This window comes from Salmo trutta, chromosome 34 (assembly GCF_901001165.1).
Source record: "Salmo trutta chromosome 34, fSalTru1.1, whole genome shotgun sequence".
NCBI lineage: Eukaryota > Metazoa > Chordata > Actinopteri > Salmoniformes > Salmonidae > Salmo > Salmo trutta.
This window is the reverse complement of record NC_042990.1, coordinates 6,551,834-6,566,480: the sequence shown is the minus strand read 5'-3', so window position 1 is coordinate 6,566,480 and position 14,647 is coordinate 6,551,834. Positions and strand designations below refer to the sequence as shown.

The following is a 14,647-nucleotide window of genomic DNA, read 5'->3' as shown; positions in this document are numbered from 1 at the left end:
GGTAAGCTCCTGCCCAAGACAAGCACTGACTACCAGTGGAGGCTGGTGTATTAAGAATTCGGATGACGGGCTTATTGTAATGGATGGAATGGAAAGGTATCAAACACAATTGAAAGTGACATAAACCTCCACTGAACACTACTGTAGGAAGTAGCCTGAGGCCACATACTGTACATCAGTCATGTTGAGTGGTGCGTCGTGGATCCTGTCCCAACCCTCATTACATTGTCTTTTTCATTGTTGTTCAACAAAGACTCATTTCAGCACTGTTATAAAACTGACATTGAGCTGCTTGATTAGCTTTTAACTCAATCAAATCAATCAATCGATCCAAACTCTAATCTTGAATGAGTCCCAGGTCTTTCCAAATACCTCCAAATCTCCCTCTCAACTCTTCTTCTTCTCCCTCTCCAAATATTACCACATCCTGTTCATTAACTTATTCTTCTTCCTCAGATATTACCACTTCCTGTACACCAATTTCCTGCCTGCCAGCCTGAAGGGCATGGTGGACCAGCTGGCTAACTGTGAGGACATCCTCATGAACTTCCTGGTGTCAGCCGTCACCAAGCTGCCACCCATCAAGGTCACCCAGAAGAAGCAGTACAAAGAGACCATGATGGGACAGGTATGTATTATAAGACATTATATACTGGGTAGTTTGGGTACTGGATGCTGATTGCTGAAACAGCATTTCAGCTGTGTATATCTGACAATATACCACGAGTATGATGCAAAAATACTAGTTTACTGTTTTATTTATGTTTGTAACCAGTTTATAATAGCAATACGGCATCTCAGGGGTTTGTGGTATATGGCCAATATAACATGGCTATGGGCTGCATCCGGGCACTCCGCTTCTCGTTGTGAGTAAGAACAGCTCTTAACCGTGGTATATTTAAGCAATAAGGCCCAAGGGGGTGTAGTATATGGCCAATATAACATGGCTAAGGACTGTTCTTAGGCACGACGCAACACACAGTGCTTGGATACAGCCCTTAGCCGTGGTATATTGGCTATATACCACACCCCCTCATGCTTTATTGCTTAATTATAAAATGGATGGTTCGAGCCCAAAATGTTATGTCAGACCATATACCAACGAGTATGAGACATTTTCTTTTTACTGCTCTAATTACGTTGGTAACCAGTTTATAATAGCAATAAGGCACCTCAGGGGTTTGTGGTATATGGCCAGTATACCACGGCTAAGGGTTGTATCCAGACACGCCACTGTGTGGTATACTGGCCATTTACCACATTTACCCCTTGGGCCTTATTGCTCAGTTATAGCATGGCATTGTTGAATACTCGTTTCTGATTGGCTTGAAAGGCAGTCTAGAGCGTGCATTATTGAAGTGATAATGCCCTCGAAGCCGGTGTTTGGAGGATATATTGGCACGTGTCACTTTTATACAACCAGTTACCAACATATTCAAATAATGATTGACATATTTTCATAAAAAATGTTACTTTGATGAATTTATTCATACTAAACTCTGCGTTTATTTTCAGCAAACTTAACATGTGTAAATATTTGAATGAACATAACAAGATTCAACAACTGAGACATAAACTGAACAAGTTCCACAGACATGTGACTAACAGAAATGGAATAATGTGTCCCTGAACAAAGGGGGGGTCAAAATCAAAAGTAACAGTCAGTATCTGGTGTGGCCACCAGCTGCATTAACTACTGCAGTGCAGTACTTTAACATACACATTAACACACAGAAACAGTACACCCTCCATATAATTCACATCATAGGCCTAATAGTACTGTAAAGCTCCTTACTTGCACACAATATAGCTGGGTCACCCCGTCCTGTCCCTAGGGGTCCACCACCCTGCAGTGCCCCAACCCAACACATCCCACTCAGCTTTAGGATCTTAGTGAAACATTCATTGTTGGTTTCAGGTGTGTTAGGCAAAGGCCAGAGTGACAACAGTACAGCAGATCCCCAGGGCCAGCACTGTGCAGCCCAGCAGCTAGGCATTGCCTAAATCTCCCCTGAAGTAGGCATGTTTTCAGTACAGATTCCCTTTTGTTGTGCAATATCACATATAAGGTATCCAGATCTTCTGAAAGTTGCACAGTATACCCTTTAATCTTAAAACACATGTAGAGATACTGTACATAACTTTTCATTTCTTCCATACATTGGTGGGAGGATAACCAACCATCCAAATAATGGCCATGAGTTTATTAGTCATTATAAATGCTTGGTTACACAAGTTTCTTCTAATACGTCTCCAGTATCAACATTTCCAAGCAAACAAAAACAGGGAGAAGGAGAATCTGAGGACATGCTTAGATAAAAGAACATACTCTTTGCTAGAATTCAGACAGCCTTCACAAGACCCCAACATATGCAAATATGTCCCCGTTTGTGCTTTACACCTGCGGATGATATTCCATTTCACTGGCATATAGTACGTTCTATGGATGGTCTTCAACTGTAGTAGTTTATGTCTGAAATGATATGAACATGACTGGGCATTCTAACGTATCTGTATCCATTCGTCATCATCAATAGCGTCTCCCAGGTCTTCCTCACATTTTTGTTTGACATGTTTTGTGTCATCGGGAAAAGCCTCTATCAACCAGTTTGGAAATCAACTTTTGAGGTTTGTCAGACTGCCTTAAAATAGCATCCGGCTTTTCCAGTGTTTGCTGGACAGAGAGAATAAAATGTATCTTCAGAAATTCACCTCACCTCCATCACAGACTGGTCTTCCCTGGCTGCCTGACCCTGCTGGGACCACTGTCACCATGTGATCCTCCTAAAATTCGGCACGACAAAGAATTACCTTGGTGTACATTTATACATTGTAATATCCATGAATAGAATCAATGGTTCATTCATTGAAATGACCGTTATTCCCAGATCCCAGACTGTAGCTTTAAACTGCTGTCCTGTAGCTACTGTCCTGTAGAACTTTGTATCATTCACTAAATATACTGCAAAATTCCCCTGAGCTCCGTAGACTGGTCCTCCCTGGCTGTCTGACCCTGCTGGGACCCCTGTCACCATCTGATCCTGCTAATAAGCACTTGAGAGCTGCATTCCCACGGGATGCCTGCGGGACCTGCGGGTCCCAACAGAGATCATTGCGGAGCGGTCGGTATTTTTCATGCTGCTGGCGGTCAGACAGATGACTTTGGGATCAAAATATTTTTGTTGTCCCACAGATTATTTGGAAACGGCCCTCTTTCTGCTTTGTATGTGTTAGCCTACCTATTGTATTAAAAGCACATATTTTTTGCATTATTCACACACTCACACTCGCTGCTTAAACTTCAGTAGCCTACCTCTCCTAGTTGGGCTTGAGAGTTCAAGTGTGCCCAGTACAGTATGTGTGGTCTCATTGAAATAGAGTAGGCTGCCTACATGGGCAGAGAATCACATGGCAGTTAACTTGAATATGAAATCAACTTCAATCTGATTACACTGTAGTGTACTGTCTAAATGAATATTGATAATGAAAAGTGGAGGGCGCTCAACCAACGTGAGTTGAAGTGTAATAAAAACAAAAAATGGTAATCCCGATTTGAAAAGGAAAAAGCGCAGCGCGCACATAGGTTAGACTGTGTGCCAGCGTTGCCCTTTTTTTATTTCCAACAAGTTATCATCTATTTGTCTCTGCCTGCAAATCAGCCTCCTAAAAACGTAGCAAGTGTCAGTCATCATTCTCGCTGCCACCAGTTCAGTAGCCATACCTGCGACATCAGGTGGTCTCAATTAAATAGAGCCGTCTGTGTATACGTGGTCGGCGAAACACGGGACAGTTCTCTTCCCAAGGAAATGTACTTCCTAAATAGGCCTGCGATTAGGCTATACTTTATTACATTGTGTAGAAATATGGCTAAATATTGATCACACATATTTCTGTCTTCCCACTCCTTAAAGGTAGGCTATACAAATAGCTCAAGAGAAAGTGCAAGTCTCTCCAACTAATGCTCTCTTCAAACGACATCTAGCATATCAGCTGATATAGCCCAGTAATAAAATGTAAGGGCCATGTGAGAATCTCTGGTAATTTAACCTATTTCTTAAATTATTTTTGCACCCTTTCAGTGCAATCTTCAAATGTTTAGCCGATGGTTTCATCGTTGTATTCAGGTCTAGTTTGATAGCTACTGTAAGCCAACTTCTGACCAGCTCTCTCTAACGGTACATCAACTGGCGAAAACTTGCCAAGTTCATTTACTTCTGAAACGTGACACAACAAAGGCTACAAAACATGTCCATACAAACAACTGCTGTTAGATAGTCATAATAGCCATCTCATATCGCTATCTGACAGATAACTAGAGGCTTAGAGCTGACCTGGCTGTGGTAGCTACTCATTAGCGTAGCTTATTCATTCACTTCAGTCGAGAGGGGATGAAACATTAGCTAACGTTACATGTCAGTTACAATACTAGCTTTTTTTTAATGTTAAACAGCAGTTACCTTGCCAGCTACATCACGCAACTAAAGAGTAGCCAGTTTCTATTCCTTTTAGTACTCGGTGGTGTAGCTGGTAAGGTAACTGCTGAACTATAATCAACCAGCCTTCCAGAGGCTTTGCCTTCACACAGCCTGTCAGCCCGCTCTGTGGTGTCCGTGGGGTCCTAAATCAAGTCGCTTAAATACACCAAACAGCCTACCCGAACGCTCGGAGGCGTCTGCATGGTCCTAAAGCACACTGGTTCCTCGTTTTGTATCGCATTCCAATAATAAAACTGGGAGGGACAAAAATGCCATTTCCCCAGTGAAAGTTGTGCCCCTGATTCACAGAATAATTTGATGGCTATGAAGTTCATTCTTACATGTTTGAGCTGCTTTTGAAAGCAAAGATCGAATTGGAAACTTTATTGGCGTTGTTGAATTCATTTTTCATTATAGCAAGCTAGGACTCATGGTTTGGTTAGAAAAAGGGTTAAACTCCACCACTTTTCAACCTCATTTGCAATATCTCCAGCACAATACCAGTGTCAGCGTATACATTTTGTAGAAAAAAATATATAAAGTTAAAACTTTATCTTCAAAAGTTTAAACATTATAAAAACTGTGATTTTCAAACACTGAGATTTGCGGTGCCTTGGGGTCCAAGAAAATGCCCCTGCCTTGGACTAGAAACTCGTTGCCGGTTTTGAAAATCACTTTAAAACCGGAGTAGGCTGTAGTTAGCATGGTTGTGATAGTTTTTGTAGGACATTAGCCTAAATGTTACTAATATTTTATCAATTAGCCCACTAGCAGCCATCATATTTACAGTTAGTAATCTAGCTAAGTGTTTTGAGTTCCCACTTCCTCATGTGGTGAATAATATAGCCTAAAGGCCAATATGCTCAAAGATGTCGGCAAATTCTCTGAAGAGCCAAAAATAAATCTAATAATTCTGGATCCTATTTTGGCAGGTTGCATATCAATCATGGATTTCCTGGATATGTTGGGTGAAATAGTTAACATTTTTAATCATAGGCTTCAATCTCAGTTGTCTTACTTGGCACTGGAAAATAATAGTCTAGGGCCCTGCCGCTAATGTAAAGTAACTGTCCATAAAAAAAGGATATATAAATAGTTACATTCATGGCCAAATTACCTTTTGTCCATATTGCCCAGCTCTAGCACCATCCCAAAAATGTATTTATCGCTGATTTTATCATTAAAGCAAAAAATGGGTCAGTTTATCACTGAATTTTTGGTCATATCGCCCAGCACTAGACCCCACCCAGCATTTTGAGAAACCCTGAAATGATTTAGTGTCATGACGTGCTGCTATGATCTAACAATAACTTTGTCTTTCTCTCCTCCTGCCGTGCAGTCGTCGCGGGCGTCACGCTGGGCCGACCCGGACCACTTCGCCCAGCGGCAGACGTGCATGAACAAGTTCGCCAGCTGGTTTGGCGGCATGCCCCTGGTCCACTCCCAAATGAGGCTGGACCCGGTGCTCTTCAAGGACCAGGTCTCCATCCTGCGCAAAAAATACAGGGACATCGAGAGGCTCTGACAGGACGTGCGCCCCCTGCTGGAAAGGCCGGGGGAGGCGGTAGCGGTAGTAACAGACAGACTCGCTGGAGAGCAGCCGTAGGAGGACCACGACAGTGGCAGTAGGACAGTCAGCCAACCTGGAGCCTGATCCTAGGGGGGGCACTACAGCTCTGTCTTCCACTCAGCACATTGCCAATGACCACAGGACTTGACAAGTGAAATTGCGGTCTCTGGAGAACTATGCGCATACACACACACACACACACAAAGGATATACAGATCTATAGTATGTTCACATAAACACACAAACTACTGACAATGAGACTCTTGGATATAATATTTTTTTTGTATGAATGCCACAAAAGGAGCGAATGACGACAGACTTTCCTGTGACTCGTGCAGGACGGTAGAGGAAGGGAGGTGTCCAACATGACAACCCAACCTCAGATCCGCCCCGGACTGGTAACCTCAATGCAACCCTTCCTAACCTCACCTTGACCCCCTTCATGACCTCCATATGTCTGCATCAGAACCCCTGACGCAGAACCCCTGACGCACTCACCACCAGCCCCGGACCCTGTAACTATTTTTTTCCCGTATTTTTCGATTCATACTTCCCTCCCATGTGTTCACTGGGGTTTGAAGCGTTGGGTGTCTTATCTTCCTAAGAACTGTTCCGTGATTTAATCAAATTCAGCATTTGGCGGTCAAGGTCGAGAATGTAGAGTTTTGTTATTCTTTTACTGGAAGGACAGTTTAAAAGCCGCCATTTTCAAATTGTGCCACTCGTATTGCCATGCGGCAGTCACATAGCCCACAGAAACATGAACTCTATGCTCATTCCTTAAATTTCTGATAGTTTGATTTCTATTTCTGTCAGATTTATCACAATGATCAGCCTTTTTTCCTTCAAAACTCTCAAAAGCAGTGTTACTTTTCTTCTCATGTTTTTATTTTCTCCTCAAAAGTTCAGCTCCAGTGTGTGTACAGAGGCTAAAAGTAAGCTCATCCAACCATAAGCCCAAACAGAGTACTTTCCCTCCATCGGAATGAGCAAAATGAACATTTCTGGATGAAATGGAGCAGAACACTGCCTTCTAAACCAAACCCTTTTCACCCATTTATTTCCCCTTTATTGCTTACGAGCACTACCGTGGCAGAAAAGCATGCTAAATTTAGAACCTAAACAGTTCTTTAGCTGCCTGCGTCATTTCCACAGGAGTGTTAAAGAGATTTCGGAAATGTAAATGTGAAACGCGTCTGTTGTGCCATGTCCCCGAAATTCACATTAGTGCTGCCTTTTTTTAAAATTGCTTATTGCACATATTTTCCATAAATCGATATCGAAAGCAGTAGAAGATACTATATAGTTGAAATGCCCTCTGTAATATTTGTTATTCTTCCTAGATTCACATCGTAATGATGCTGGTGAAATATAAGCCTCAAAGCCATTCGATAGACAGACATCTCCTTCACCATTCGTCAGGGGACATATGTTTTGTGTTCAATTAGAGAAAGCCATTTCATTTGAAGTGTTGGGTTTCCCTGGGGAGCAGCCCTTGATGAAACCTTCTGTCTCTATATTTCCCATCATGTCTGACTCTGCTCTGGATGCAGTGACCCACAACCTTGACCCTTTGGCTCCAGGTTTACAGAGAAAAGACAACCAGCTCACCTAAGCCTTGTTGTTGTAATGTTTTTCACTACCGTCTTTGTTCGTCATTTCTGTTGCGCCAAGTCTTCCTGTGATGCAGTTGTACTCGCAACACTAACTCATCCCATCTCAACTACATTTGTCCTGACACATTTTTTTTGCCAGTCATTGGTAACAGGTGTATTGTGGTCGAATAGGAAAAAAACGGTTTCTTTTATTGATCAATTTCAAGGAAATGGCTTCAAGAAATGTGGAAGTTCATGGCTGTATGGTGATATCCTATTGTGAAGAGGCTTTTGCCTTTGTACCACGCCAGAGCCCTGCCAGTCCACTCGAACAGGTACTTGAATGTTTGAAGACTTGAAGGAGCGTAGTGTGCTTTAGTGACCTTTTTATTGTGAAGGTGACTGAACTTACTTAAAGGGCCAGTTTCCCGGACACAGATTAAACCTAGTCCTGGACAAAAAAATATTTTCTCAATGATGTTCCATTGAAAGTTAATTTTAGTTCAGGACTATGCTGGATCTGGCTCAGGGAAACCGGATAATAGTTTGTCAGCTGTGAGCCATAGCTCAACTATCCATTTTCTTCACCCACCCCTTCGTTCTATCTGCGTCATTTCTTATTGAGGTCGTTATAGACTCCTTCACATTTGATTTTGTTTTCATATCAGGATACAATCAATGAAGGTCAGTGTCCACTAGGTTTATACATGGCCAATGAGTTGATATTGTCATCGGTGGGCCTGGGCTATCTACTCTTGCCGTTCTCACAATGTCATATGTGATATTATCATCAACACGTAATACTACAGTACAGATTAGATTTAGTAGCTGGTATATTGTCAGCATATAGTTTTTTCACTACATTTTTGCATATGTTTTGTATTTTCTTTCAGGAAATGTACTCTGGGAGCTGGAGTTTGGAATGAACTTGTATGATTTGATATTGGCCAAGAGAGATTTACGTTGTATTTGGTGCTGACTTACAGCAAGCCTTGGATCTCTTGGCACTAGACATGCATCTCAATGATTATGAAAAGCGTTGGTCCCCGTTTGAAGTTCAGTAAACCATCTTTGTTTGAATTCATGTCAAGCCTTCTTATGATTGTCTGAACGTGTTATCTCAAAAGAGAAAGTCCCCAGCCTTGCACATTGACTTCATAGGTGAAACCAGAGACATTTCAGAAGATCTTAACTCATTTCTGTACATAAACATGTCTATTTATTTTCATATGTGAACAAAACCAGACAGTGTATAGTATGAAATGACAGGGGAAAATAACAGGATTTCTTGGCTGAGGGAACAGTTGATGAGCAAAAAAATTCTGATTTCGTAAGTTGTACATTTTCTTTTTTTCCACATTGTTGTCAATATATATTTTTTCATTTCCACTGAATAAAAACATCCCTATGTAGAGCAATTGCAACCATTATAGAAATACAGTTTCCATGTCATTTAATTCAGAATCACCATGGAGACGAGATGATACCAATAATCTAGAATTAGATTTGCTGTGAGCATTTAGATTCTGTGAACTGTATTGCAAAAGCAACCAAAGACTATTTGGAAACCAATATGCAGCCGGGTCTCTTGTAACAGATCAAGGATTTTTTTTTGTTGCTGTAATATGCGTCTTCTCAGATTCACTGTAATGTTTGTCACTGTCCACGTCTGCATACTCATTGATGCTCCTGGGAAACTGGCAACTCTCTGACCATATCTGGTACAAATATAGTCAACTCAAAATGGTAATGTTGAATGAAATAGACATATGACCTTGTAATACAACACTAGATGTCTCAGTTAAACATATCCTTCCATAAACCATAGGATACCAGCCATTCTAATGGTTTAGCAATGCATGGCCTCTCAGTGTGGTTGGTTGGATGTGCAGGATGGTTACTGTCCATGATTGTGCCTTTTTCTTTTCTTTTCTATAAAATGTTGGTTTGTGAGCTCATGATAACACACACACTGCCATTTTGACCATATAGTCAGTCAGAAGAGGAGCACCATATAGGGGTCTCGTTAATCTCGACATACACTGGAGTTTCATCCACGACACTTCTGTTCTCTGTTGGATACCAAACTGTGTTGACGACCAACAACGCGCCTGCATGACCACTTTTTCTATGGAATTATTTATCAGTACTTAACTGTATCACAAACAGACAAGCTATTTTTAATGACTTCATTTCCAGCTGTCCTGATGCCTCCCTCCTACCTTGTAATTAACAAATTAATTTTATAGGGGTAATAAATGAAATAGAAAAATGAAGATTTTGTAAGAATGATTTATATAAAAAAAAATTACATTTGATCATGGATGCGTGAGTGTGTCTTCATTGCTTTGATGCGAGGTGTGGCCTGCTGTTTAACATAAGCATAGTAATGTCGGCAAATGATTTGTTTAGAATGGTGCAGAAACGAGGAGGCCCATTATTACAATAAACAGACAAATCAATATACTGTACTTTCAACTGAATGAGAATGTATTCCTTGTGTACCATACAATGATAGTCCTTCACCATTGTCCTCAACCATAACCAGGTCGGAATTATACCATTGAAGAGAAATTATGATCCACTATCCAGCGATTGATTTTTACTTTGTGGAAGGAGCATCTTTGCTTTTCTCGCTATGTGCGCATCCCAAATGGCACCATGTTCCCTACATAATGCACTGTTTTTGACCGGAGACCCATAGGCTCTGGTCAAAAGTAGTGCACTATATCGGGAACAGGGTGCCATTTGGGATGGATACTATGTCCTCTACCATCTCCCTGTGGACAATAACCTCATAACACAACTTGGATACGACCCAAACCAGCTTCTAAATTATTTATCGGAATCGTATCTGAAGCTGATATTGATATTAATATATGGGACCTGATAGCCCGAGGCATGCCCTTTCTCTGTTGTCGGCCCTAGTCTCCTCCTTTCCGCCCAGGGCCGTCCCTAGCCTTATGGGCAAAACAAAACAACCTTGCTGGCAACTTTTTAGTGCCGCCCTCTTGGCGGTGGAGAGAAAAATGTGAAGTTTTGCCATGGGTTTGATAGAAAAGTTTGCCGTTTACAAGCCAATTTCCTGCAATTCTATACATTTTGCCATGACTGCGTGACTATCAAAATCAATGGGGGCCTCCTGGAGGTCAAGGTTCCTGGGCACGTTCCCTGCTTACCTGGTTGGTAATTTGGCCATGACGTTTAGATCGCTAGGCAAGTTAGTCTAGACAGCTATGTAAGAAATGTGACATGGGTTTAGAGTGACTGTAAGACGACTACCTGGGCTACCTACCCCACATTCCTGACGAGTAGTTTTGTAATGTTTTTTTTCCGGTTTCTATTCCCTGTAACCATGTATAACACTTATTAAAGTACTATTTTAATTGCTTAAAGCCCCTGTCTCATGTTGTTGCACTACCACACACTTACGTGATGTGACAAGCCCCTCCACCGATGGTTCATGCTATCCGGGATCCACAGGGAATCTGCCTTAAGATGGCCATCATGGTAAAGACTACAAGGCCCAGAACCCCCTGCTCTACAGGTCACCTGTCCTAATTTTGGTTTAAATAGGCAGCACCTGGCCTGCACTGAGAGCTCTCCCACACGGAGTTTGTCATTACTGTTTATAATTAAAAGCCTTTATTTTGCCTGAAACTTTCCCCCTGAACCTTTGAATTGTGATCTCCTTGCCTATTCATGGTTCATTTGTGTGGTCAACCTTTGGCTATGCCCAAGCATTTATACATCTCTTATAGGAATCAAAGCCACATCCCTGATGTAGCATTCAATAGCACGCTGGGTTATTCATTTCTTTGGCTCATCAAATCTCGTTGATTATATGTTTTCTATTTTTGATTTGGCATGTTTGCGATATTAACTTGAACAACAATATGTTGGGAACGGGTCAGTGTGAATCTCATTGTATTTCCTTGAATATCTGCGGTTCCTGCCCTTGTATATTCTCCTCTAGTGCATTTTGAGGAGGCAAGGAGATAGGAATCAGAGAGCAACAAATGAGATTCACCCATCAAATTGAAATCCCAATCAAAGACGTTAGAGAATATTCTCCAACCCCGCTAGCAAGAGTTGAGAGATGGTTTGGGTGTTGAGGGTGAGAATTCCCTGCTAGGGAAAGGCAACAATAAACCTTTGAGAAAAGGCCATCGATCGGAAAGATACAAACCTATGACCTTCTGGTCCCTACCCCATTGCCCAATTCACTGCTCTGGTATTTTCACATATTTAAAGCTGTTCAGTCAGAAACTTAAGTCAATAGATTAGAAATGTCATTAGTTAAGAACTTTAGGTAAGGCTGGAAAACAAAAGTCACAATTGGGATTTGAAATGGTAACAGGATTTACCCCCTGAAAACTCCACCCACTGAGCTTTCATCCAACCAGTCAAGTTAGTTCTGCCCTTGAGGCGGAGCTTCGCCTATTCCATCTAGCCACAACCGTCGAAACCATCAGCTATGTAAACAAACCATCTGTCCCGTCAAATCATCAGTATCATAAGACAGGGATTCAATCCAAGGGTCGGGGGCCCCTAGCGGCCACGGGGCCCTAATCAACTGCTTATGTCTCTTATTGGCTGGGCCGGCACTCTTTCTGCCTGTAATAAAAAAAAGTGTTTAAAGCCTGGGGACAATCCAAAAAGACCATATACGGACGTCCCTACTTGATCTGGCTGTTCTCGTGAGCAGCGAGCCCCACAGATATATAAATAGAACAGAAAGAAACAGTGTTGGTCTAAATCACAGCAGGATTTATAGTGCCATAGAATTCCTAAAGTTAACCAGACATTGTGATAATCATAAAGTCCAGAAGATACTACATTGACACTTCTACATCAAGCAGCCAACCACACATGAAAAGCAGAAGCAAAACACAAAACTCTTTCGTTTCACTACACTACCATTTTCATGGTGCAAAAGAGAACAGATCTATGTGGGGGGAAAACAACTGGAAACCTCAATCTTGCAGTGATTTAATTTGAAACTTTCTTTCAACAATGTGCCTTATGATTTGTTTTATGGTATTTTTGCACAGATCTGTGCTCTTCTTCACCACAAACATGTCATCCTGTATATCATTTTAGTTAAAATGGTTTAGGAATGTATAAACACATCTTGAAGGAAATCGAACTTCAAAACCCCTCTAAATGGGTAAATGTAGTATTTGTCAAATATCTTAGGATATTAAATAAACTATAACTCTGAAAGTCCTCTTAATAACCATATTGTAAGCGACAACTACACTCGTCGGACAGTTTATTATGTACAATGAATGTACCGCCATTCAATCAGCAGCAACTGCATGATGCCATCGTGTCAGCATGGACCAACATCCCTGTGGAACGTTTCCCGACAACTTGTAGAATACGCCAAAGAATTCAGGCTGTTCTGGAGGCAAAGGAGGGTCCGACCTGTTACTAAATGGGTGTACCTAATAAACTGTACGGTGAGTGTATATCAGCATTTCTCCATCGCACAACTTCTCTTCGATCTTCTTTGCTTTCTTCCCCCTCTTTTTCTGGGACTGAGGGAGGTATATTGCAAAAGCCTGCATTTCTAAAGTGCAGCGTCAGCATCAGCCTCAGAGGGACCTTGTCAGATATCCAGTTAACAACCATGTCTTCCAGTCTGTGGTGTGTGTGTGTATGCGTGCCCGCGCCTGTGTGTCCCTCTCTCTGTGTTGCCATGTTTGCCGTTCAACTCCTAACAGCCAGCATGGAGTTTATCTCCCAGATGAGGTTTCTGAGCTGGTCCATTATCTGCTTCAGCTGTTGGTTCTTCTGTTTGAGCTTCTGTAATAAAGCACATGAAATCACATTGTCAGAGCCCATCAAACAAGCCGTAGACATACAAGTATTTAAACAGCGGTGGTTGGTTGATAAGATACCTTTGAAAAGCTTTGAAAGGGGCATTAGGTTCAAGAGCCTCAACTGAAAGAACACACAGTAGTTTTTCATGGGGGATTTTCCTTTTGTTTTTGAACAAGCAGAGCTGATTGGCTGACATGATCAATCCCTGCAGTGGTTTAATCTCTAAACACACACACATCTGGACAGAATCGGTCACTCACAGCCAGTTTGCCTGCAGATTACCTTTGAATACACAAGTCCAAACTCAAAGTCAACAGCTGCAGTTTACTCAAGTGCCTTATTGCTGAGGTTTATGCACAAACAAATAATGGCAGAGCTTAAGCTGCTCCAAAAGCACACCTGCTAACAGTGTCCTTGTAGGACTTCCGCCAGGCCCAGGCCTAGCACCAGTGTTGGAGAAGTCTAGCTAGGTATGCATTAGGATAGTGGTCTGACTAGCTAGCAGAATATAGCATGCAGAGAGGGAGAGAGAGACAGACACTCATGAGGCTACTGTATCTGCAGTGCAGAGAAAATATATTAAAGATAAAATCCATCTTGCTCTCTCACTAATGCTCCTTTAGCCGTGACTAATTACCAGCCATTTTTGCGAGCGCAGATAACACCTTCAGCAATCGATTTCACACAGCCCCTCTTAATGTAAACTATTTAGCTGATTGTCCTTGAAGATATTCCGGATTGGAACATTTGGAACAGTTCCATTGTGTGTCTACGGGGTTCCTCTCTCTCTTTTGCCACCAGGCTTTCATTTTGAGTCACCGGGAGGGAGGAGCGTGTACTGTACTATACAGGATGCACCTCATGAACCCCACCAGCGACTCTTTAAATAAAGACGTCCTTTATCTTTCTATTCATGAGTTGAGAGATCTATCAGCCAATCTTTTGAATTTCAGTTCAGCCTCTGATATACTGTTGAGTCATACATAAGTACTGTTGCACACAATGAAATGTCACAAACGTGCAGTGATCCTTCTATATACTGTACATATATGGATTTTTTTCTGAGATAATAAATACCAACAAACAAATCTGAAATCCTTTAAAAAAAAAACTCAGATGAATGAATTAACTGCTACTCCAACCTTCAAATCCAATCGTATTGGTCACATACACATATT

General features: G+C 41.7%; 2 protein-coding genes across 2 annotated transcripts in view; one reads left to right on the top strand and one right to left on the bottom strand.

Annotated features, from left to right (window-relative positions):
* The window catches only part of ext1b (exostosin glycosyltransferase 1b), a 110,279-nt gene extending 100,363 nt beyond the window's left edge, over nucleotides 1-9,916 (top strand). The window contains exons 10-11 of the mRNA XM_029731463.1: nucleotides 457-628; nucleotides 5,815-9,916. Of these exons, the coding sequence (XP_029587323.1) occupies nucleotides 457-628; nucleotides 5,815-6,000 (358 nt within the window). The 3' untranslated portion in view covers nucleotides 6,001-9,916. The remainder of the gene's footprint in view (nucleotides 1-456; nucleotides 629-5,814) is intronic.
* A 2,473-nt stretch (nucleotides 9,917-12,389) lies between these two features.
* med30 (mediator complex subunit 30) overlaps nucleotides 12,390-14,647 on the bottom strand; it is a 33,588-nt gene continuing 31,330 nt past the window's right edge. The window contains exon 5 of the mRNA XM_029731465.1: nucleotides 12,390-13,451. Within this exon, the coding sequence (XP_029587325.1) occupies nucleotides 13,356-13,451 (96 nt within the window). The 3' untranslated portion in view covers nucleotides 12,390-13,355. The remainder of the gene's footprint in view (nucleotides 13,452-14,647) is intronic.